General features: G+C 39.2%; 1 protein-coding gene and 1 long non-coding RNA gene across 2 annotated transcripts in view; one reads left to right on the forward strand and one right to left on the reverse strand.

The window, feature by feature from the left end:
- The window catches only part of Plppr1 (phospholipid phosphatase related 1), a 256,778-nt gene that overhangs the window by 35,663 nt on the left and 194,338 nt on the right, over positions 1 to 26,777 (reverse strand). Inside the window, exon 3 of the mRNA XM_028770231.1 lies at positions 11,966 to 12,154. Coding sequence (XP_028626064.1) covers positions 11,966 to 12,154 — 189 coding nt within the window. The remainder of the gene's footprint in view (positions 1 to 11,965; positions 12,155 to 26,777) is intronic.
- LOC114623562 overlaps positions 11,845 to 26,777 on the forward strand; it is a 47,937-nt gene continuing 33,004 nt past the window's right edge. The window contains exon 1 of the long non-coding RNA XR_003711783.1: positions 11,845 to 12,040. This is a non-coding gene — a long non-coding RNA (uncharacterized LOC114623562). The remainder of the gene's footprint in view (positions 12,041 to 26,777) is intronic.

Consider the following 26,777-nt stretch of genomic DNA (forward strand, 5'->3'; position numbering starts at 1 on the left):
ATATATATATATATATATATATATATATATATATATATATATATATATAATATGTGCGCACTGTATATGCATACATGTGTATGGGTGTATATTTATATATAAATTATTTTGAACACTGTCTGAATCTTCTTATGCACTATAGAAGTAAGTGAGGTTGTTTGATAACAGTTGATAACATTCCCACTGTAGTCATCATTACAGTAATTACTCTGTTATCATGAAGTACTTAAGTAAGCCACTAGAGAGGCAGGTTCCAGGATGAGTACAGTCTGCTGAGAAAGTCCTGAAGAATGGAGAACCCCAGATGGAAGAAAAGATTTCCCTTCTCTAGAAAACCCAGATTTGCGTCAATCTTTATCCTTTGTATAAAATGTACCTCCTAGCTAGGAGACTGTGCTAATTCTTATACATTTACAACATGTTTCTCATTAATATATAAATCAAATATATATATAATATATATGCATAATCCTAGGCCCACAAATGAGAAAAAACCCATGAACTATGTCTTCTAAGTCTGGCTTATTTTGCTTAAAATAATGATCACTATTTGTAGTCCTCAAGCCTGATGACCTGAGTTCAGTTCCTGGGACCTCCATGAGGGAAGGAGAGAATTGAGTCTATACATTGTGTTCTGACTTTCACATGTAGGAGTTGTGGCATATTCATATGTGCACACATATAACAAATAAATGGAGTTTAAAAATTAAGAATGTGAAAATTGATACAAAGCTAATATTGCAAGCCAGCATTCACAAAGGAGGTATGGAACATAAAAGAGAAAAAAATGGAGGAAGAGTATATTTAAAATGAATCCCCTTATTTTATATGCTCAGTAACAATTAATTAAGAAAAAAAGAAAATGTAGATTGAATATATGTCTCCAAATACTGGCAGTGCCTGGAATATACTAAGCGCATAAGAACTAAAAGAAAGAGGATGGAGAGAAGGAGGGATGAGAGAGTCATTTATAGTCAAAATGGAGTGCTATATTCTTGACTTACTGTAAAATTTTGATGGAGCAATTCAGCTCCTTTCACAGTGCAAGGACAGTCATCTTCCTAACTACGTGTGACATCAATACTTCTCCACTCACTGGTATTCTATTTTTGTAGGGGAATGATTCTGCCTTAGGATGCAGTACTGTGAAGTTAAAGAATACCTTTGATTTCTGCCAAACTTGCAGCCCACCATGGATGCCAGTTTGCTCATGATGGCAGATTTAGGGCTCTGGCTTTGGCAGTGCCTTGGCCTCTCCATCTGTACTTCTGCTGGCCCATTTTGTCTTAATCCATCATCTGTACAAAGAGCAGCTGGAGCTTGTGGGAGTCTCCATGTGTTCAGTTTTGGCTGCCTTACTTATTTAGGTCTCTCTGATTGTTGGCTAACAAACTGCATATCAATCATGGCAAATTAGAGTGTCTTCCAGTGAGAAATGGCCAAAGCCAAACTAGCCCTGGCAAGAATGACCTGTTGATAAATTCCATTAGTATATTGTCATTTCCCATGTATGCTAGTCACAATCCTAAGTGATATGTAACCTTTTACACAGTAGTAAGCATACTTTTAAGTCATGAGAACAACTGATATACTTGACTAGTCATTTTTCACCTACAAGAACTCAAGTGCAAATATGTAAACTGTACTGAAACACAGTGATATTTTTGGGAACCCTGTTTTGCTGCATTTATTCATAAAATTAAAACTATCTTAACAGATAAAATTGTATGCATTTTAACATTTTCAGCATAATGCTCTAAAGTGTGTTTATATTGTAGAATCTCTGACTCTATGTAATTAACATGTGTCTTACCAAACAGTTATCTCTTTGGGAGTGTGAGTATTTAGCATTCACTCAGCATTTTTTAAAGATCACAATGTCTTGGTAGCCATATTGTACACTGTTATAGGTTTATTATAGGTACACAGTTAACTGAAATTTCAAATCATTTAAACAATATCTGCTTGAGCCTTCTCCATCCCTAACCACTCAGGTTCCCACTAATCATCATTCTATTCTATTTTGGTGAGGTCTACTTTAGAGTCCACAATGAGTGACATTATGTGGCATTTATTTCTGTGTCTAGTTTATGCTACATATAATGTTATGAAGGCTCATGCACATCACGATTGACTTCCTAAGTGTTTATAGTTGACACCACATTTATTTATGCATTTATCTGTTTCTGGACATTTGGGATGATTTGACATATTGGCTATTGTATGATTTGTGTGTTGCCATGAGGCTGCAATAGATGTGCGAGTCATTATATTGACTTCATTTCCTTTTGGACAGATGGACCACATGGCAGTCCCATGTTTATATTTTCAAGGAATGTCCATAGTGTTTTTCCATAGTGACTTCACTAATTCCCATCTCTATTAACCGTTGTTATAAGGTTTCCCATTCTTCACTTTTTTTCTTTTTTTCTTTTGGAAGACAAATCTATAGGGATTGAGGCATTATCTCACTGCTATTGTAATTTGTATTTCCAGCGGGAGTAATGATGTTGAGAACTATGTATCTATTCTATTCTGATCATCTGACAACTTTTAATCAAAGAACTATCGTGTTCTTTATGTATTTTAGATATGAATCACTTGCTACATTTATAGTTGCATATATTTTCTTCCATTTTGTATATGATTTTTTCTATACAATTGTTTCCTTTGTTAGACATAAAGAATTTAGTTTGTAATTATATATATATATATATATTTCTTTCATTGACTGTGCTTTTGGGATCATTCTTAAGAATCAACAAGTCCTTTGTCATAAGGTTTTTCTTTGTTTTCTTCTAGCAGTTTCATAGTTATAGGGTTTAAATTGTCTTTAATTTGTTTTGAGTGTATTACTCCAAAAAGTATGAGATTATAGTCTAAATTCATCGTACTGTTGGTAGATTTCTAACTTACCCAACACCATTTACCTGTATATCTATATACATATTCCTGTATGTATATGTATAAGAAATTGTATATGTATGTATACACACATACATATGTGTACATACATACATACATACATACATACATACATAAACTTATAAACAGAATTTGCTGTGTCCATTTGGTGTTGTTATGTGTATATGATTTTGGGACTGACCTCTTGTAAGTGAATATCCAATTATAGGGCTCATCCTCTATCTCTCATTAGTTCTTTCTTTATGGATGGTGCTTTCTGTGGTGATATTTTCCTTTTCTATGCTCACAAGTCTTTCGGTACTGTCCTTGTTTAGATCTTGCCTAGGCAGCCTTATAGTTGAGATATTCTGGATGTAGTTTCCCCATCTTTTCTAGAGGACACAATCCCACAGCAGATATCCTGCTCCTCTGATTATCATTGTTTCCTGTCCTTACTTTTATGATGTCCCCAGAGGGACATTAGCTGCAGGAGTAGTGTTGTAGATGTATCTTATCCACTGTTCAACTGCTCTCTGAATTTTAATCAGTTGTGGCTTTCTCTAATTGTTATTGTAGCTAAGAGAAGGTGTTTGATGGAGACTTGAAAGCTACACTTATCTGTAGGTATCACAATATGTTTAGTTGGGGGAGGCACTTAGGTGGCACTGTAGATACCTAGTGCAGATAGCATAGATACTTTGAATCATTGAGCGTGACCCTAGCAAAGTCTCCCAGTAATGGGGATATAGAGCCTGAACTAGCCATCTTTCATAACCAATCAAGGTTCCTAGCAGAGAGACTGGGACATCAACTCAGGCAGAAAATCTTTGAGCTATTATCTGTCCTTCCTGCAAGATATGCTGGTGTAATAGTGATGTAGAATTTGTTGAGTGACCAGCCAAGGACCGGCCCAACTTGAGGCTCAGGACACAAGAGGTATCCCATGCTTGACACTGTCTGGATGGTCAGGAACTGGAGGCAGGATAGTTCAGAGACCCAGGATAGAATTAGACATGACTGACAAAAAAATTAATGACATGATTTCTAATGGTATTGTGCTATACTCATAGATCAGTGCCTAGCCAAGTTGTCATCAGCGAGGCTTTCTCCAGCAACTTATGTGAGCAGATGCAGAGACCCACAGCCAAATACTAGGGAGGAGCCAGGGAAACTTACAGAGGAAAATGAGTAAGAATTGCAGGAGCCAGAGGGGTCAAGAACACCACTAAGCAGGGCTCATAGGGCTCGCAGAGACTGAAGTGACAAACATAGACCCTGTATGCATCTGAGCTAGGTCCTCTGTATATACATTATGATTGTATAGCTTGGTGTTCTTGGGGGACTCCAAACAGTGGGAATGGAAGCATCTCTGACTGTTTTACCTGTACCTGTGACCCGTTTTCTCCTACTGGGTTACAATGTCCAACCCTGATATGAGGGTTTGTGTCTACTCTTATCTTATCTTGTTAGGCCTGTTTGGTGGATATCCCTGAGTGGCCTGATCTTTTTCTTTTTTTGAAGGGAAACAGAGGAGGAGTGGATCTGGGGAGGAAGGTAGGTGGGGTTAGGACTGGGACGGAGGGAGGGAGGGAAGGAGGGAGGGAGGGGGGGAGGGGGGGCGACTGGGGGGGAGGGGGGGAGGGCAAAACGCAGTCTGAATGTACTATATGAGAGAAGAAAAAATTAAAAACAAAAAATTAAGTTTTAAAATTCAACTAGGGATTATGTTGTTCTTCTAAAGTAGTAGTGGGTTCTTCCTGAAGACTTAATTTGCCTGGGTAGTTGTCTAAGTGTCTAGTACCAGAATGATTTTTCTCATGTCGAGTTGGACTCAAGTCCAGTTAGAAAGTTGTTGGTTACTGCCAAGATATGGATGCCATTTTTGCACCGTTAGGGATATCTTGTCATGCTAGTCACCATTGTGGTTCAGAGATGTCACAGCTAGTAGGATTACTGGTTGATTCTCTTACTTGGAAACATGCTCAGAACCTTCTGGGACTTTGAACCTTCTGGGACTCAGGAAGGAGGCTTTCAGTCTGGATCAAGCTTGAATCTTTCAACTCTTATGTCCAAAGTATGTGCCGTCTTTAGCAATAAGGACTTACCTTCAACTTCTAAGATGCCACCAAGGGAAATAAAAATGACCTACATTGTGTTGGGAGTTTCTTGGATTACTCTGACCAACAACTTGAAAGAAGTTTTCTCATGCCTGGTACTGGGGATTTTTATTAGATAGTTTATGACTTTTGTGGGGAGTACTGTCAGCCCAAATGACACACTGTACACTTCTGTGTATTATATGTAATATATATATTACATATAATATGATTCCCTGAGACCTTTTCAAACATATTTAGTGTTATTTGGCTTCCTCCCTCCCTCTCCTGCATTCACCTCCTTCCTGACTACCCAGTTAAAAGTCCCTTCCAGTTTTCCCTGTTTCCCTCTTCATATCTTCTGTATCCTGCTACTCTTCCCTCTAGCCCCAATCATGGTCTCTCTTTACTTTCCTAGCATCTGTGGTACTCCAGGTTATCTGAAGATGTGAAGCTGCTGAACTCAATTTGGTGACATCTTGTTAAGGATGTTCACCTCTCTTTTCATCAGCAGGAGTAGCCTGGCTATCTCTTTTGTTGTACTGTGTGTGTTGGGTTTAATAGTAGGCTAATTCTGGTCTCATAAAATGAGATTACAAGTATGTTCTCTCTAATTTTTTGGAAGAATCTGAGCAACTGATACTCATTCTTCTGTTAACATTTGGTGGAATTCAACAGAGAAGGCACTCAGTTTTTGATCTTTTTCTTTATTGATGGACTTTTGTTTCTGATTCTTTCTCTTTTTAATTAATTGTCTATTTATATTTCATAATTTCTCATGACTCCATTTTGGTTTGTTGTATGTGTTAACAAATGTATATATTTCTTTTAGATTATACAGTTGGTTGGCTATACTTGTTCATAATATCTTCTAATTGTTCATTGTGTTTCTCTTGTGTCATTTTTAGTATCTCCCTTTTTGTCTTTTGGGGTTCTCTCTTTTCTCCTCTTTTAAAAAGGAGATAAAATTCCATAAGACTTTTTATGTTTGCAAACAATGACTATTAAGCTTTATTGATTTTTCTAATATCTCTTTAATTTATTCCCCTGAGATACATCCTTTTTTGTATTTTCCTAATTTCTTGAGCCATAACATTATGTTTTACTTGATAGCTTTCCTCTTTGTTGACTAATATATTATTGCTATAAAAATTCAATCTTGTAATGATTTCATTCCATCGAGTTTTGGTATGCTGGTTTCTAGTCTCTCTCTCTCTGTCTCTCTGTCTCTCTCTGTCTCTCTCTGTCTCTCTCTCTCTCTCTCTCTCTCTCTCTCTCTCTGTCTCTCTGTCTCTCTCTCTCTCTGTCTCTCTCTCTCTCTCTCTCTGTGTGTGTGTGTGTGTGTGTGTGTGTGTGTGTGTGTGCGTTTGGCATGTGCATGTGCACATGCAGTTTAAGGCTGGAGCTCATCCTCAAGTGTTTCCTGTAATCACTGTCTTCCTTACTTTTTAAATGATGTTTTTCACTGAACCTGGAGTTCAGCGATTGGCTGGACTGGCTATCCAATGCCCTCCAGTAATTCACCTGTCTCTGTCTGCCACACTGCCAGCCGGGCTTGCAGATGCACAATAAGTTTTGGCACAGGTGCTGGTGATTCAGAGTTAGGTCATCATTTCACCCCCCAAACAGTCTCCTCATGCCTCAGAATCTGAGATGATTTCTGTCTGCCACCAAGGAAACCTTTTTTGATGAGGGGCGAGAATTATACTTATCTGTGGGTATAAGGATACTTATTTAGTTGCAGTTAGAGATCATACTAGTTTAGCAGAGTGGCAATAATAGGTTCTCCTCTGGGCTCCATGGCCTTACCAGCTAAGATGAGTCAGCTGTTTACATACCAGGCATGATTTCCCCATTGAGCAGGCTTTAAGTCCATTTAGATGGCTGTTGGATATCTCCAAGACACAAGTGCTACTATTTTACCCTTGAGCACATCATTCCACGTGGACTCTTGTTATGGTTCATGAGTTTTACAGCTGGATATAACTATAAACTTCTATTCTCTCTTGGCAGTTTGCTTAGCACCTTCGGTTACTGTGAGAGCTAATACTGAATATTCTGCCTCGGAGAATTCCATAGTCACGAGCATTCAAAATTTTTCTAGAGTTTAAAAGTGACTTAGAAAATGAGGAAAAAACTATAGAGAAATAGTCAGCACTGTGAGAGCATTCTTTATTCTGGACTTTTGGTCTTTCATGATGAATACCACATACTCTAGGTCTGCAGGAAGTCTCTGGTTCCTTTACTTGCAAAACTTTAGTTGGCTCAAGAATTACTGACTTTTGCTTTATCATGTATAGATACAAACAAGTAATAGACATTATCATTGGACACTTCCAGTGCCTTTTAACAGCTCAAGTAGGAAATGCTGTTTGTATGAAAACCATCCAGTCTCTGTGATAAAATGACTTTTGGTCTGGTCCAAGAGCCATGTCCACCTGCTCAGAGAGCTATTCTAGTTAAGACTATGCATGGTATTGAAGGAAAGTGAAACCTTATATTCCAAAAACCATGCAGTTCACTGACACCATTTGCTTTGCTGGACAAGAAAAATGGATACTTGAAATAATTTCACTAAAATCCTGTTCTCAATAAAAAAGTAAAGCTCACTATAACGTCCAGGCAATTTAATTAGTCTGTATTTTTAGGGAAACACTTGTGAAAAAAACAAAACAAAAATCAAAATGAAAAAATCCTAAAACAACAAAATAGTCAATCTTCTTCACATGTCACCAATCAGCAGTCATTGCATGGTATACTTTTAAGTTAGGAATATCTGGAAATAGTTCAGTGAACAAGCAAATGGACAAATGAACAAACGAACAAATACAATTAAAAGAAATCTGGATCATTAATCTGTAATATAGACAGAAAATGTAGAATTTTTTAACTTTTTTTTCAATTGCAAAAACTTAATTGGGTTGTCTGTATGTCTGCTCCAGAGAGCGTGTAAATTGTAAAGACTCAGTACAGTAACAACAGTGATAAAAAAATTTTTTATTTAAGAAGTCACGTGTAGTACAGTGGAAAAAGATGTGACTTAGAAAAATGTCAAAGAATTTCAACACAGGAGACTGTTCAGAGCCCGGAAGAGGCAAATTCTGAAGTAACACAGGGCCAACAATGTCTCCTTTACTTCAGCAGCTGTGGCCCTCGTCAGCCAGCCAACGGTCCGCGCAGTGACAGTCTACTCTGATCTGCAGCAGAATTTTACATTTGATGCAAAGCACTTGTCCAAATGTACACATGAAGATTTGCAAGTTCAGCTAAATTATGGCTTTCTATAAAGTTGTGTTGGGCGTTTCCTTCCTGAGGAAACTGCTACTGAGTGTGTGTGTGTGTGTGTGTGTGTGTGTGTGTGTGTGTGTGTGTGTGTTTAAGCACTCGCATACAAGCTGTGAGCGATTTCAATTCTCTTGGGCAGGGAGTCAAATGTTCTGCTTCTTCAATGCTAAATACTCCCCAGTCACTTCATTGTAAGGCCAAGAGAAAGGTTTAATAGTTATCTTCTCATGCCTTGTGCCACTGGGACTGAGATAAAATAAGGGTAAATCAGATTCTCTGCCCAGTAAATCCTCTTATTCAAGCAGGCTCTCTGGCTCCCTTCCTTTGCCTCTGAGTCTGAGTTTATTCAGAAGGCCCAAGGCAGTACTTAGTTAACCAAGCTGTTTAGGTAGTCAGAGCATACCTTGCAGGTTTCTTTGAAGTATGGGTTATCATTGTGGGATAAACAGTTCTGGACACAATAAATTCTTCAAGCTTTAACTTTTCCTAAAGATCTGATACAGTGGCAGCATTGGCCCTGTGCACTTCATCCCAAGTGGCCTTGCCTCAATATGAGGTTGATATGTTTTGACAGGAATGTATAAAAGGGAAAACAGGAAGCTGACAGGTCAAATGGTACAGTCTTTACTCTCATTCCTCCCCTGAGTATATGCAGCTGTGAATAGGGTCATTAATGGCCATATGTGGAGTCACAAGACTATGACACTCAGTCCAGCCACTGTCAGCATTTGCAGATGCACAGAAAGCCAACGACAATCCAGGTAGAGTTAATATTTTTTTAATTCACTGCTAGTTACTGTGCATATCACACAAAGAGGGTCCTTCCCTTATACTCCAGGGAACACAAAAAATTCTCTGAAGGAGAAACAAGTCCTGTAGTCCTGTGACACATGCAAAGTCCAGAAATACAGACATGGATCCAGAACAGAAGATCTGACTTGCTGAGAATCTAACGTGGAAACTTTCATCAACATCTTCCTTTTTGGGTTCTCATGAAATCTGAGAACTAGAGGAGTCCTGGAAATCACTGAGCTGGATCCCCCTTAAAGTGTAGAGATGAGAAAACTGAACCTGCAAGAATCTAAGCAACTAGAAGTCATAAGTTATTGGGGCCCCAGTCTGAGGGAGATGACCGCTTTACTGAAGACTGAAGCTGGAGCCTCCGAGTGTGTGCTGAAGGATGCACTAGCACTTGGAGGTCCTGACGCCCCCACACTGGATGCTGTTGAGCAAGTCATATCTCACTGATGACAGAAGTGAACACAGCTCCTTCCCGAGCTCAGAGGAGCTCTGGCTTGTGGCTGCTCACTGACATTGAGATCCTGAGGGAGAATCACTGATGACTAGTAGCGTCGAGGACTTTACTGTTCTCTTATTAACCCATCAGCTGTGCCCATCCCTGGTTCTTAGCAATGCCCCTAACTTGAGAGGGAAAAGAAAAATGGGGCCCCATGGGAAGAGCACTGTCCATTGGTTTATAGAAAATGGAACCTTTAGGGCATTGTTTAGCCAAACTGTGGCTCAGTGTCCTCAACGCAAAGGGTTGAACCTGTAGGCCTAGTTTTCTGTGTTCTTTGGAATACCCTTGTTCCAGCTCATTGGGTTGCTGTGTGGATCACCCAGACAACACCTGCAGAGTAGACATCAATGATAAAATGGTTTCTTTCTTTTTAGGTACACAAAACAATGTCTTTTATTACCAAACTTTCAGATATTTATGTTATCATGCCCTGGCTACATTGATCCTCCCTTGCTCTCCTTACCCTAGGCCAAATCAGTCCTCCCTCCAAATAGCTTCCCGTATTTCCTCTTCTGTTTTTATGTGCACGTAACACTTTGAAGAATTTGTTTTTGATTATATTATATTTTGATCATATTTGTTTTGATTATATATTGTTTTCTGATGTTAATTTTTTGCTCACATTTATTAATGCTCCATTGACCTTAGGTTTCTTTTTCAGATGACAAAAATCTTTATAAATAATTATAGGAAGATATAGAGAATGATAATATTGCCTGAAACTAGGAAGAAAGGAAGAAAATATATTAGTAACTCAATGGGTCAGTAAACAATTCATGTCTGATAACATATGAAAATGATATGTGCATAAAACAAGAGGGAGCACAACCCAGTTCCAGACTAAACCGCTGCTTCATGACAGAGCCACCGCCAGTCCATTCTAGACAGAGCTTTACCTTGTTCCTTGTTTTATGTGGGGTCTTCTGACTTTTGAGGCACATGCCTTCTATCTTTGCTTTCTCCTCTTTCTAGGTCTGATGAGCAAGGATAATGGAAAGGGGATATAGGAGTTATGTCCAGTTCCCGCTAGAAGAGTTCATACAGAGATTCTCAATGGAATGTCATCTAATTCTCAGATGGGGACATTGATGCCAAAGTTGGTGGAGGGTAGTTTCTACCAGATTCTGTACTCCCTGACACCAAAGGTATGCTAGGACCTTTAGGAAGTCATTTCAAAATCCAGTGACAACCTTGTCTTGTATAGAAATCAGTGTGGTGAAGCAGATGTGCTACTCTATAGGCCTAAGGTTTGCAAGCCACCCTGACATGTCGTGTTGCATCACATCAACGCCATTCTCCCTTCTCCTGAAGTCTCGGTGGGTAAGGGCTCCTCCAAGGCTGATGAGGTTGATGATTCGGATAAACTTAAAGTATGACAACTCATCATTGCTGTATCCTCAAAATTACAATCACCTTTTCATCATTAGGCGTTAGAAGCATTTCCACTCAATAGCATTTGTATTAAATGCCTGGGCGCTCACTCTGCTCTTCTGTATGCATGTTGGTATTTTTATTTAGGCCCTGAATAAAGAAGAGCAGAGGGCATGTCAGAGGTGAGGTGGATGATCTTGAGAGCAACTATCAAAAAAGAAAGGACAGAGTGGGAATTGAAATTACACCAGGGTTAATCTGCCCTGGTAACAGCAATGTGTTCAGTCATGGAAATGTTTATTTTAACACTCTCATAAAATAATAATGTCTCAGTGTTAAATCACTTGACTGGCTCACATGAATCTGCAAGCTTTATGTCCTTGAAGCAGTCTCCCTCCAGGACTGTCTGTCCTATTTTTGACCTCAATAGAGAGAAAAATTAAATAAATGAAGGTAAGGTTGCAACTGAGCTAGCTCAATGTGACGTGATTTCTACAGGGTCAGAGACATCAAATTTTTGGGTCAAGTAATTTTGTTCATCTTTGGCCTTTGCAGTTCAGCTGTAGCAGCAGGAGGTACCAGCTGGAGGGTTCTGTTCCTCTCTGATCAAAGTCTATGGCAGTGCCCTCACTGACAGTCGGGCTCCTTTCTAAATACACACAACTCACAGCATATTTTTTTTCTGAGAGTACAGTAGCTATTCTTAACATGCCAAGCTAACCATATCTGTTGATTTCTGACATTCACACATGCTTTTAAAAAAACACAGCTTCAAAAATCTAGATACTAAAAAGCAAAAAGTATCTATCTATCTAAAAAAGGCAAGATCCATTTTATTTTATTCTTTATTTCTTTTGCAGACTTCCACTCAGTCTGTCTCACCTGAAACAGAAAACCTGTCAATAAGGCTACTTGCTGGTGAGAGCCCAGAAGGACAGGAAAGAGGAAAAAAAGGCAGACAGGAAATACTTTCAGGTATCTGACAACAAAGAACTGGTTCTGTACTTACAATAGCAGTTGGAGTGGCAGCCAGAACGCAATAGAGCACCAGAGGGCTGATGAAGCTTTCCTCTTCCGTCCCCGGGTAAGGCTTCATTAAATCTCCATCCTGACAGAAGAATCCTTGGATATGCACCTGAAAGGTGTCAGTGCATTCGAAGTAGTAGGCAAGCAGCACTGTCCCAGCCATGATGACAAGCTGAAAATACAGCATGACCACACAGAGACATTAGCAGGGCTTTGGAGCAGAGCTTGCCCCTCAGAGCACATTCCCTCCATCACCCACTTCTGGGCTTGGTATTGCCAAGAGTGAATGTGCCTGGCTCAGCATGCTCTGGGCTTTGGGATTTGTGTGCTAGCTTGTCTGCCTGCTAACATCTGCTGTGGAAACATTCCAGCAAATAATGTACAGATCCCATCTGAAGGGCAGACTCCAATCTGGCTTATAGAGAGACTCAGCTTCTACAGCTAGGCTCTCAAATGTCTGTGGAAACCAAGATGGAAATGTGCATTTGGGTCAGGGGTTAAAGGTCAAAGGGCAGGGACTTAAAAGATGGAAGGGTATTGGTGTGAGAAATTTTATAAATTATTAAAAAGAAACTTCCCATACAAATTTTTAGGCAGGAGTAAATGACTGAGTAGGCAAAAGAAAGAAAGAAAGAAAGAAAGAAAGAAAGAAAGAAAGAAAGAAAGAAAAAGAAAGAAAGAGAGAAAGAGAGAAAGAGAGAAAGAGAGAAAGAGAGAAAGAGAGAAAGAAAGAGAGAGAGAAAGAAAGAAAGAGAGAAGAAAGAAAGAAAGAAAGAGAAAGGAAGAAAGAAAGAAAGAAAGAGAAAGAAAGAGAAAAGAAGAAAGAAAGGAAGGAAGGAAGGAAGGAAGGAAGGAAGAAAAAGAAAACAAAGAGAAATGAAATAAAAGGAAGACAAAATCTTAGCAGAGCTTGGAAGCTTTTGCAGAACCATGCTTTATATTATTAGCAACGATTCTATATCAAGAATGTTTTCTGAATTTTTTTCCAAAAATGCTTTTTATTAGAAAAGCAAGCACTTTGTTGCTGATCCTATCTTATAGACATACAGCCTTCAAAAGATTTAGACATGATGAGACACCATTTCATTCTTGACTCATGAATTTTCTAGATACTCATCAGTGTAGGAAGTTGTAAGAAGTATGAGGGATTGATTGGATATGGAAGTTCAATGCTATTTTTCACATTTTATTCAGAAGACACCAAAATGTCAAGATAAGATAGTAAGATAGCAATGAAAAAATGAGGGTAGGAAGGCTTTTTGGTCATGAGACTGTGGAAGCTGAAGATCGATGAGAAGGTAGGCTTCTTGGTTCTCAGGCTCTCTCTGAGGTATGAAAGCCGAGGTCCCAAGAGCAGACCTGACTATGGCTGGATTACCTCTGAGTAACTAATGATGTGCTCAGACAGTGTGCTGTCAAAATGGGGAAATGGTGAGAAAAATGCTATTAAATGTTTATTTATTTAAAGGTATCAAGCTAAGCATTATGGGAAAGCAATATAGTCATATCTTTATACAACTTCAATTTAAAATTACATTTGTTCACAAGCACATACGAGGCAATTCAAGGAAAGCCATAATGTTTTAAGGCTTTAGAAAGAGTGGACTTTCATTGAGACACAGTCTCATGCAGGCTGGCCTTGATGTCACCATGCAGCCAAGGATGATCTTGAACTACCATCCCTCCTGCTTCTGTTTATTGAGTGATGGGATTATAGGCATAACCTGCCATGATCCATTTATCCAGTGTAGAGTACTGAAGCCAAGAACCCAAGGCTTTGTGCATACTAAACAAATATTCTACAAAGTTGCATGCTCTACCTTTTAATTCCAGATAAACAATAGCAATACCTCTTTCCCTAAACAGACAAGACCCCAAGCAAATAACCCCTGCAAAATAACAAAATAAAAACCCTCAAACAAAAAATTATTTGTAATGCAGCATTAAAATTGCATCCTATACAGAAGAATAAGGAAACAAAGAAGAGAAAATAGGACAGTCCTGGTAGAGGGAGGCACTATTTGTCATATCTTTTTCTTATCCTTTATCCTCAATATGGAAAGAGCCTCACACCTGCCCTTCTAAGCTTCTGGAACCATCAGAGATTCTCCTTCTGGGGAAATCCCTCTGTGGCTCTACCTCATCATAGCAGAAAGGGTCATTTTTCACAGGCGTCCTTTGGTTAAGAATACTTCAGTCCTTCTAATTTCAATTCTTCTATGTCTTTCCATCCTGACTCAGAAGCTTTTCTTTTGTATCTCTGGGAGCAGCTGTCGTGTGTTGCAAGTACAGACTCCCCATCATCTGATATGAACGTCTTTCTTTTGGCTACTTCAGTCACCGCTTTCCTCTTAGGTCGGAAGGCCACATAACACTCCATTCACTGTCCCCTGTATATGACTGGTTTCTGACTCTAGTGGCTTTAGTCTTCTAATGTCTGACACTTTCTATCCATTGGCCCTTTAATCACCACTCCTGAGCATCCAGTCAATAGTCTCCAGACTGTCTTCTGTGACTCTCCATGCATGAAGTTGATTATTGGTACTGTTTGCAAATAACCCACTTTTCTTCCAGTTTCTCTGCAGATATGAATATTTGGTTTATTTTTCTTACAGCAGGAGGGGAAATATTGATTACGCATGCTTTCCATAAGACCGAGAGACAGGCAATCGAAAGCAGACCCTGCTGGATAGAGCTCTTGCCTACAGCTAGAGTCTAAGTTCCAACTAGGCACTGGCATCATAGTTGCATGTTTCTTCTACATTGCTAGAAGCACGTTTCTCTATTACTTAGCTTTATCAGCTCGTAGACAATACCCAATCAGAGAATAGATGGGATCTGTGGGAGGCATTGCAGAATCAAAAGAAAAAATGGCATCTAAATCCCTCTACTGAGAAAGAACATTTTTTTAAAGAGGTGTGTTTGTGCCCCCGATTCCTTTTGAGGAAATTGAAAGTAAAGCACACTACACTACAGACACAGACACAGACACACACAGACACACATACACACACACACACACACATGTGCACATGCAAGTGGAATCAATACAAAGGCACAGAATAGAAACAATATAGAAATCTCTTAAAGTTAATGTCAAAATTAATTAACTGCAACATTAAGGAAAAACTACAACATCATGTACCTAAATTTGAATCTGTAAGATAAATTTTAAACAGTTGCCTGATAGATGTAATACTGGAGGTAGTGTTCAGAGAGAAATGAATGAATGAATGAATGAATGAATCAGTCAATTAATCAATTAATCATTTATAAGACACAAAGAACAGAAAATGGTTAAGGCTTTCTGGGTGGATGTCAGCAGGAACTCCAGCAGCTTATACATAGACTGACCCACCAGAATGATGTAACTTGCCTTAGCTCTTTTCCCATTGAAACAGCTAGAAACCTACTCCTGCCATTGTCAAGCAATTCTCAAACTCACTAGAATATTCTCTACTATCCTTCAGAGAAGGGAAAAGGAGAACAACTCAGAACTCAGCTTGTACTCTTCTTTCACTGAGTATTCTTTTGTGAAAACATAAAAAGAAGCCATTTCTGTTGTTACAGGAACAGAAACAACACAGGATAAGCTGTGTCCACGAGCAGAGAGACCTTCCCATTGAACTGATGGTGAAGGTTAGCCATCAGTCGTCCTTCCTGTCCTGGGTCATGATTCATCACTGTCTAGGTTTGTGCAACCAGTGCCAGCTAGTAACTTGTGCCATCTTTTATTCCTTCCTGTGCATATTTAGGGATGCATGGAGGGATCCCATAATGTTGTTGTCACACAAACAGATGGTGTGACTGAGCCAGACTGAGCACTGGTGGAAGAGGTGAAGGTGTCACAGTGACAGAGGCAATTATGAATGAGGGATGATAATAAAGAGTAGGAAGAGCACAGACCAGGGACTTTCTAATACAAGAACGTGCATAGCATGATAATAGTACCATAAGGATTTTAGAGGCAGATACCAGTAGAACTAGAAGCCCAGCGGCCAGTGGTTGATAGTGCAGTGATTCTACCTAGATCTCCACTGATTAAAGAAAGTCAAAGCCAAACAAGTAAACATGAAAGCTTAGAGTAATTGTAAATCATTGATTTCTAGATGTGATACAAGCTGGGGCATCAGGGTTCCAGGTGGTGGTGGTGGTGGTGGTGGTGGTGGTGGTGTATGTGTGTAAGAGCCCGAAGTAAAGCTAGAATGAGAGCACTGATGTCTGGTATCAAGCATAAAGGAGTACAGATCACATCAGGAAGGCTTCATCCCCTGTAGCCACCTTCCTAATTTTTGGAAGTAGCTGGGGATCCTGAAGCACAGAATTCCATCACAACCCTACTTGAGACAATAAACATTTCCATTTCTAACGAGGTTTTTTGGTTCTAAGTTGGTAATGGAATACTAATGATAACAAACTGACAGCTCTTACAGGGAACTGCCTCTGAGCTCAGTGTTAGACATGCTACCTAAGGTTTTCCAACCCTGGGAACAGATCATGTAATCTTTCACAGAGTGTCACCTGATCCCAAGTAGGATTCATGTAGGTGGCCAATGAAGTGGTAGGAAAGGGGGTGACAGAAGACCAGGGAAGAGACTGTTGGCTGGGAGAAAGGTAGGTGCAATGAGGATGGAGAAGACAGCACACTGTGTCTACAGGAGACTAATTGTGGTCCAGCACCATGAATACATACTGCATTTGTAGAGTGTAGCGATGAAGGAGACATGGGACAGAATAAACACTGCCACAGTGAGCTCACACGGCTCTGCTGCAAAAGCAAGGTCTTAGTGAGAATTCCAGGGAATTGCACAGCTCAAAAAGTTGCATGTTTCTTAACATGGAAGAAGAGCACCCAAGTTCTAGTGTCCCTGGCTGAGTATGAGGAACCATCGAACAGAATCAATGGAAATGAAAACAAACGTAGTAGGCAGGAAGAGGAATGCATGAAACAACCGAAAGCAAGCTTTGGGGAGACCTTCCTGAGGACCTTAGGGCATGTGTGACTGTGGAGGATAGAACATCAGAGGCAAGAGCTGAGGGATAGAGAAAGAGAAAAAGAAAGGGAGCAGGAGACGGTAATGGTGTAGTGGACATGAATCCTGGAAACTGTTCTAAGAACTTTACATAAAGTAAATTTTGTTTTGAGACACAGCCTCAGTTTTACTCGCATGGTCCTCAAGCATATAGACTCTAGAGATCCTCCTGCCTCAGCCAGGCAAGAGACCATAAGCATAAACTACCAGGAGAGCACATGCATAAACTTTAAGTTTTGTCAGTCTTTATGTAATGCATATTATAATTTTCATTTTAAGGTTGAGAAAGCAGATACAGAGACATAACATGAAACTATATAAAGTCACAAAACTTACATGGTTAATCTAGGATGGTTATTTGATGACCTTTACACACAAATTTATGTAGCCTGGGAAAATCAGACTCTAAACATACTATATATATGCTAAGCTATGTGGAAAATAGTCGGTTACTTTGTGTAAATGCCTCAGGGGCCATTTTCCTTATGTGTACAAAAGTTAATAACTATTTTATGAATGTGCAGTAAGGCGTGTTTACCTAGCACTGTTTTGTTTCACAAAGGAAGTATCTTAACTTTCATAAAATAAAGTATAAGAAGTTGGAATAGAAGAAGAAAGGAAATTATGTCAGTGATAATAAAATAACGATAGGAATTACACCTCTGAATGCAGATTGTCTAACAGTCAACGTCATGAGAAAATCTCGGTTTCATAATATGAGACAAAAAAAACAAAGCAATTTTTACTGTCAAGTAGAAATCCAAACAGTTCTTCCTTCGGATTCCTATGTAAGGGTTCATGTAATAAATAACAACTATTTGATGTTATTCTTTAAGTGAGACATTATGCCAAATCACTATATTCTTAATATGGAGAGGACATATATGTCAGTAGTAGAAAGAATGTTAAATATCCAGAAGACTCAGAGTTGGAGCCACTGCACACCATATGCACAAAATATATGTTAAAGTTTATACAAGCAAAACTCACAAAAGTGATAGTGTGAAATGGAATGAAGGAAGTGGGCCTTCCAGTTCTGTGCAGTTGACCCTGACAGCAATGATGCAAAGAAAATGTTAAGTGTGCAGGCTCATGTCTGTTACTAGAACCTAAGTTCTTACGCCTCCGTTTCTTCATTTGTAGAATGAGTTACTAATGTGGTGGTCCCTGTTTCTTTAAGTTATCACAAGGATTAAATGAGGAGTGTGCATCATGTCCTGAGAAAAGACTGCTTTCTAGAATCATGACTAGGACACATGTGTTTTGGTGCTTCTCTATAACTATAGTTTCTCTCAGTTTAGCTTTTCAGAAACATTGGGTGGCACTGACTTGGAGGGTATCTTTAAGCAACACTATGGCTGTTTAAATGCACCCCTGCATCTTTGGAGTAGCATGGAATTAAGCTGCAGTTGAGAAAGATATCCTGTTGTGATATATGAGGAACCTGGCGAGGGAAACCTCGCATATTTGAATTCTTTCTTTAAGAATTGCCACGGGATATCTATAGGTAAGAACACGATGGAATGAAACTGCTACTATTCAAGTAATAGTAATAGTAGCAATAGTAATAATAGTAATAGTAGTATTAGTAATAGTATTAGTAGTATTAATAGTAGTATTAGTAATAGTAATAGTAACCTTTCAACCACATGCAGACATTGAGACTCTTCAAGTATTAACAAAACTGATAGAGCAGGTTGGATCTGTGGACTGTGGTGGCTTTCTGTGAATAACAGAGCTTATAACAGTAAGTCAAAAGAAAGACAATGATATGCAATCATCAACCAGGTAACATGACGGTATAACTTTAAACGCACCATCTTTATGATGGGTCCACCCTGTGAGTCATTGTCACATAGAAAAGGAGGACTTTCCCAAGCTCTCAGAAGCAGCAAATGGTAGAGCCTGCTCGAGCTGCACCTCCAGTGCTATTTAACTACCCTTTATATTTAACACTTGTAATTAGCAAAATGAGATGACACATGTAAAATGCTTAGCACAACACCCTGAACTTGGTAAAGGTTCATTTCCTTCTCTTGCCTTTAAATATCTATTATTTTTCCTGCACACAATTTTAGCCTGAGAGTCAAGGTTAATTCTATTCTCCGTTCTTAGCTTTGAAAATACTGAATTCCCTCTCCTGGCACTGCATTCAATGGCTTTGTTTTCTTCTTTTCCCTCAACCTGACTCCTAAATGATGGTGCCCTCCAAAGCTTGGTCCTTAACCCCCTCCTAATTCTTTCCCTTCTTTCTCATTGGGAGGTTTCACTTCTTTCTGCTACTTCCGTTTCACACCAACTCCGTTTACCCTACAGTCTCTGTTATTGCCTGTTTGGTTCAGCCTTCCCAGCAGCATAGTGTTCATAGATGCTGCAGATGCTGAAGCTGGAAGCAGCATGTTTCTTCCCTCTTCTATTCTCTTTACTACTACAAACAATCACCACGGTCTTAATCGCATAGTAATCTAAGTATTACCCTAGGATCCTCCTTCATTCAATTACGCCATATCCAGCCAGTAGCCAACATTTATGATTTCAGGGCCCGCTTGTATTTATCTCATTTTCTCCAATCACTTGCAGCCGCCGCCTTACTCATGACTCATGTGATCTTATCTACATCACTGAAATTTGTTCTGTCTGCTCTTACAATCTTTGGGATTTCAGGACCTCTATACCATCATTGACTCTGCTGTTAAAGAGTCAATGTCCTATCTTGCCTAACCATCAGGCCTAACCCTGAGAGGCAGAGACAAGGATTTTTACCATGAGTTCAAGGCCTGCTTGGCCTACATAGTGAGTCTGAGGTACTGCTTGGCTACAGAGTGAGGCCTTGTATTATTAAAGAAACTTGAACATAATTACCCTGCATGGGTGGACAATGTCATTCTCAGAAGACATTGGTTATTAAAGGAAAATTGAACTGTGAGGGATGGGCTATCTCCCTATGAGTTAGGGTCAGGCAGGCACCACAGGTCTGAAAACAACATGGGATATTGCCATTGCTCTTGGTTAGTCACTGTAACTATGTATTAAGACTCTACTGTAGAAGATATCTCATACTTTGGTTCTGGGACACAGAGGAATCGATCTCAAATTGATTGGGCAATTTTATCCCTGCCAATGGAAGAAAGACATCCGTGTACAGCTAGCAGCAGTAGGTAGCTGCTGGGAGAGGAAGAATAGTTCTCTTTGGAGGATGTAGCCACTGGAAGGATTCTAATGATCCAGTGGATCAGCATATTTATAAAAGAGATACAGATTCATTCTCTCTCTGACCCACCATCCATGTAAACATATAAGCAGTGACCACTTACAAACCACCAGGAGACAATAGACTTTGATATTAGACTTTTCAGCCTTCAGAATTAAATGAAGAAATAGTTGTTGTTAAAGTCACCTTTTATATAGTAATTTGTTGTATAATATGAGATAATACATGGTTATTTAGGTAAAATAAGCAATTTTATCTGCAGAAAACACACTGGGTTTTGTCCTTCACATGTGTTTTGTGAATGAGAATCTCCCCCAAGGACAAGTACAGTCTCAGCCATCCCTCATTTTGTGGAATACACATATTGTATCTCTCAATCCAGGATACTTCACTTTCCCACATGGATAACACTTAAATGCAGGACTGTAAATACAGTTCAGTGTTTAAAAGCATTCTTCCAGAGGACCTGAGGTAAGTTCCCAACATCCATATTAGGTGACACATGCAACTGGTTACTTGAACTCCAAGGGGTCAAGTGCCCTTTCTAGCTTGTCAGGGAACATGCACACACATGTGAGCATATATTCACTCAGACACATGGACACATGAATAAAAATAATTGTTTTAAATAGACCAAATGCAAAGGCCATCTATGTATCTTTAGTCAGTTAGATATTTTTTCTCTAGTTCATCATATTGGTCATTTACTGTGGATTACATAAAGAAACACAGAGTTTTAATAGGCAGATTTACAATTATATCAGGGGAGAGAGATAAATATGGGGAAGAAATAAAAATTAAGTAGGTCACACATTTTTTTTCTTGATATCCTGCTACTAGTATTTTGTTTTGTTTCCACAATTTAATCGAACAGCTACGTAGAAGGGATGCTGAATGTATAGTGCTACAAAGCTGGCAGGCATAGTTTTCATCTGAGAAAGCAGCACAGGAATTAAAAAGAACGCTGACATTTGGGAATACTCATCATAGATTAAGGTAACGTCCAATAGCAAGGATGTGGCAGTGAATAATTCAGGGCTTGGGCAGACTGTGGTCTGAGATGCTCAGGGACCATGCCTGTCCTACGGGCAGCCTCAGAACTGAGAAAGGGCAGAACTCAGCATGCATTCCATGCATGAGGAAGTGTGAGCAATGAGAGTTGGCAGAAAGAGTGGTCTGCAAGAAGACAATTCTAGATGATGAATATTCATTTTACCTATTTTTTTGGTAAATGTGGGTGTGCTGGTTTGAATGAGAACGGTCTCCATAGGCGCAAATATTTTAATGCTCAGTCATCAGTTGGTAGAGCATCTGGGAAAGATTAGGAAGTGTGACCTTGGAGGAGGTGTGTCCCAGAGTGGGCTTTGTGGTTTCAAAACCCATACCAGACCCAGTGTCTCTGTTTCTCTGCCTCTCTCTGTCTCTCTGTCTCTCTTTCTCTGTCTCTCTCTGTCTTTCCTTGTCCCTCTAACTCTCTCTGTCTCTTTGTTTCTGTCTCTCTGTCTCCCTCTGTCTGTCTGTCTCTCTTTCTGTCTGCTGCTGTTGCTGCTGCTGCTGCTATAAGGAGAGAAACTCCAGTGGTATCGATGAACAGGTCAGCCTAGCTGAGCTCCTCTGATGGGCCAAAAAATGCTAGATTGTATTGCTTCATTGACTCTTTCATTTTGCAGGACTTGCATTTGCTTTTCCTATGCAGAAGTTGCCTGGCAGAGGTCTCTGCTTATTATACAATATCTATTGCTTCCTTAATGAGCAGTATCAATTTAGTTGAAAATAATTACTTTTATTTATACTCTTGATTAGTGACTTTAAAATTAATTATAACTACATAAAGTCTCACTGATGTAAGGTAAGTAGAGTAATAATACTAACTAATTATTCTTTTTATTCTAAATGAAAGAAATTTGACTTGAGATCCGGGAGATAGCACAATTAGTAACAAACTTGCCATGAAACATGAAGACCTGAATTCAAACTTAAGAACCCATGTAAAAATGCTAAGCGTGAGGCTGGAGAGATGGCTCAACCTTTAAGATCTCTTACTGCTCTTCCATAGGCCTGCCCCCACATAGTAGCTTATGACCATTTGTAACTCTAGTTCCAGTGGATGCCTTCTTCTGGTCTTTACAGGCACTGCCCATATATAGGGCACATACACACATGTAAGCAGAATACTCATACATATAAAATTAGAGATAAATAAATAAATAAATATCTGGCATACTGACATGGGTTTGTAACCCCAGTCTGAGGAGATGCAGGTAGATCTCTATGTCTTGTAGGTAAAACATCTTAGCTTATTCAGCAAGCTATATAGGCCTGCTGTGAATGAATGCACATCTCACTTTGTAAGCTTTATGAATGATGAGAGGAGTCCCACAGGCCTAGTGGTTAACCTCATTTGAGAGTTTCATCCAGATCATCATCTTACATATTTGAGAACTGCATATTGAAACCCACAGTCCCATGTTCTCATGCAAAACTGACTCCCTGGCCTAGAGCTGACTTAATTAATGGTCAGTTCCTGAAACAACCTAGGTCCATAAAGTGCTTTCAAAACGTTGAAGCAAGATTCACAGAGCACGTATCTAATGGACCACTTGGATTCAGGACATAAAAAGTCCAGGACTATAGTGTTATGCTGCATGGCTAACTGAATCTGGCAACACGATGAAAGCAAATAGACTGCACACATGCAGAAGAATGAAACATGCATGCAAAGTGAAAACAGCTCAGGATGCCTAGGAAGAAAGCATAGTTGTAATTTTAATGGTTATTAAGTTGCTTGCTGCAATTTATGGTGAGGTCTATCCATATGCCTCAGATTTCATAGGAGTCAGTTTTGCTCTTAAAAATTCCCTTTTATCTTGGCTTACAGTATCAGACATTGAGCAAGCCTTAAGTCCAGTTAGACAGCTGTTGTTTCCTTCCAAGACAGAAGTGCTGTCATTGCACCTTTGTGGATATCTTCCTGGTCCAGTCACTGTTGTATTTCATAGACTTTACAGCTGGGTAGGGCTACTGACTGTTCATCTGCCTTGGCAGCTGGCATAGCATCTTCTTATACAATGAAAACCACCTCTTGAGGAGTGAATTTCACCTTGACTCCTCCAAGTCCTGTATCTGAAGTGTACAGTGACTGACATGGTACAGCTGGTTATCTAGTACACCAATCCGAAGAGCCAGGGATGAAACAATTCATTCTGCATGCAGAGGATCTAGAAGTAGAGGTCCCAGTTCAGAACCTGCTATAAATTCACATTATGTGCTTGGGATTCAATGCTCAGGGTCTTACTTTGTAGGAAGAAGAACCAGTGGGTAAGTTATAGGCCAAAAAAAATGAGCAACATGGAGGCCTTGTTGTTAGCCTTCAGATATTAATGCCACAGGTGACACCGTTCTTGAGAAAAGAGAAAAGAATTTTTGATATATCAACTCCAGCCAAAAATGTTGAAAACAATGAGAACTTTAAAACTACCATGGTCTAATCATCCAGAACACTAATCCCCATCCAAAGGACAAAAAGCCATGCCATTTCTGATAGCTAACGCATTGGTAGCAGATTTTTTTTTTTTTGAGTGAATAAGTCATTCAAGGGGGTTTGAGTGAGCCGAGAGAAGCCTCATTAATCTATGCACATGAGGCCTTCTCAATTTTTAAAGCAACGGTTGAAGGTACCATACGTATAATTTCTAAGGGAAATGTAATTTTCTTGCCATCTTAAAACTTTCCTTCATTTATAATTGAAAGAGGTTTTCAGTATGAGAGCTATGGGCTTAATCAGCAGGCACAGCCAGTGCACAAGCAAAACCTGACTTACAGCAGTTGTACATCCTAGTATTAAATCATCCATGTAGCTTTTGCTTTCTGAGTTCTTAATTGGCTTTGGGAAGACCAGTAGAATTCTGGCCTCATGAGTAGCCTCCTGACCTCTCACTTGTCCTAACAAATCAAGTAAGAACTGTGCTTTTACTTCTTATGGCTGGTTCATGTTGCAGTCATAAATAGACACATTAAAATTTTAATGTGTGATGTTGCAAGGACTTAAATGTAGGTTAATTCCCTTAGTCTAAGGATTAAATTTGACAGCTTTTGCTAGAGAAATATTCTCAGGGCTTACTGGCATTCCCAGAAGTATATTTTAGCATACGATTTTTTACATTTACTTATTCCTTCACAAGGTATAATTATTATCAACTTCTAGAATATTTATAGGAATGGTTGGCAAACTGGATGATACATAGGTGAATTCCATTTCAAAACAAAACAAAAATTAGAAAAATCTCACTTGTTCCTTCAGTCCAAATTATAAGAATTATTGTTTGTTATTCATAATAGGAGTCTGTTTCTTATCGTGAGCTTTTAGGTCTGAGGTCTATTTAGAAAACATTGCTCTGAGAAGTGATTTCCACATCACAGAGAAAGCAGATCTAACTCCACGTCAGGCATGCCAAGTGGAGCTAAATGTTAAAGATGACTGGAAGAAGACAATTAAAGCCACACATCTTCCTGTGTTTGCTTTAAAGCGGTTTTAAACGGAAGCATTGCTACTGGTTTCATTTTCCTGCAGAAAGCAGCAGGATTCTCTTCTTTCCCTGTTCATTCATTGCTACCTTACTCGGTAATTAGGTAAAGTGAGAAGGAAAGGAAAAACTCTTCTCCCCCAAACAGCTAGTTTGTTTTCCTTTAGAATTAAAACAGGTAAATCTCCCCATTTTAGAAAGCCTGGGATGTTCCCATTTTCTGTTAAAATGAGTAGTTAAGGAGTTTCCTAATTTCCATTGTGTCTTAGGTAGTGCCACATCCAAACACAGGAGAGGATGCTGTATGAACGAGATTCTCCCATCACTGGGACTGGCTGGCAGTTCACAGGTGCAGTCTGCATCTGCTTCCTCCAGGTTGCATCTAAATGAAGCCAATTATCCCAAGGAAAGCAATTAGGTGGAGACTTGAAATAAAATTTTCATCCCATGGTTGCGTGCTAGCTACATTTCATCTCAATTTATTTAAATCTTCATAAGCATGTGGATGACATATGATGGTCTTGTGTTAGCAGAGTGGTACCGTAAACCAAGTACATATTGGACTTTCTTTTAATTATCAGATATCCTAATACATAAATTTAAAAATAAACCATTAGAATTTGACCCAGTGACCACAAATTCATTTTTAGTTGCTGCATATTTATTTTGGCAGACTTTCTATTTTTTCCTCACATAACCCATACCAAATTTAATATATATGTATGTATGTACTGGAATCACATCCCCAGGCAGTTCTACAGATTGGTTTTCTCTTAACAATTCACTGTGACTGCCTTTTTATGTCAGTACACAGAACTGTTTATATATCTACATATGCTTCTCTTTGTCTCTTTCTACCTCTGCCATTTCTAGCTATAGAGTCCTGACTAATACGAGGGTGTGCTCAGGGCCAGACTAACCTATTGATTGCTGCGTTTCTAGACTAGACCCCTGACTTAAGGCAAAGGGGGGAGAAGCAAACAGCAACAAAAAGGAGAGTGTTGGAAGCCAAAGGTGGTCAAATTTTAGTGTACATTTCAAAGGAAACCATCAATGGTCTGATCAGGGATGTGGATTGAGATGTGAGACGTCTCTGAAGAAGGCAAAACTTGTAGAAACTTGTGAGAGACTGTAGCAGAGTTTTGAAGTAGAGAATTCAGATCTGGAGCAAAGATTGCTTATGGGTCTCATCTGCCTTTCAGAATACCTCACATACATGTGTGCTTTCTCACCTGGAGGACAAGCTCGTGTTAACGTACTTAGGTCTCTCATATACAAACAAGTGTAAGGAAAAAAAAGATCCTATTTTATGATGTGTGGTTTTTTACTGTTGTGAAGATATGAAATGAATCATCTCTATGTTTTTCTCAAGCATTTACTACATAGCAACCATAAGAATATTAGCAATGCACAAAGTAGTGTCTATTCTAAACAGGAGCAACTGTACTAAAAGATCTGAGGCTAGGTGAAGAGAAGAAGCTTATGTCCAAACCCAAATTTTGAGATGCTCCTCACAAAAAAAATAAAAATAGTTTGAAACAACAGAAGTAGCAATGTTAAAGCATGTTATGTATGACACCACCCTCCATCTATTGTCCCAAAGAACACATAGATACTTCTTGGGACTCTTTCTGATTACTTACTATTGCTACTCCAATTGTTACCAGATGATTAATTAGAATTGACTGCCCCTGAAGATACATGTACAACCATATACTAAAATATATAAAGATGTGAGATAGACTATCATGGGGCTTTAGAATAATTCCTGACTGATTCAAGCTCTCATTAAAGTACTCTAAGTGTCGAAGACAAGAAAGCTCTGGTTCCCCAGTATCTTCTCAAGTAGAGAGACACTCAAAGGGCAAGCTAGGATGAACACTGTCAGACACTTGCACGCCAATGGCTACTTTAATTTTAAAAGGGCTGGATGACTTCAGTAGATTTGACTATCTCTTGCCACAAGTAAGTCTCTAAATCTCTTGAGTTAACAGCATCACTGCATTGTAAGATTTGCTGGACTCATGG

This window comes from Grammomys surdaster, unplaced genomic scaffold (genome assembly GCF_004785775.1).
Source record: "Grammomys surdaster isolate TR1022 unplaced genomic scaffold, NIH_TR_1.0 199, whole genome shotgun sequence".
In the NCBI taxonomy this organism is placed as follows: Eukaryota; Metazoa; Chordata; class Mammalia; order Rodentia; family Muridae; genus Grammomys; species Grammomys surdaster.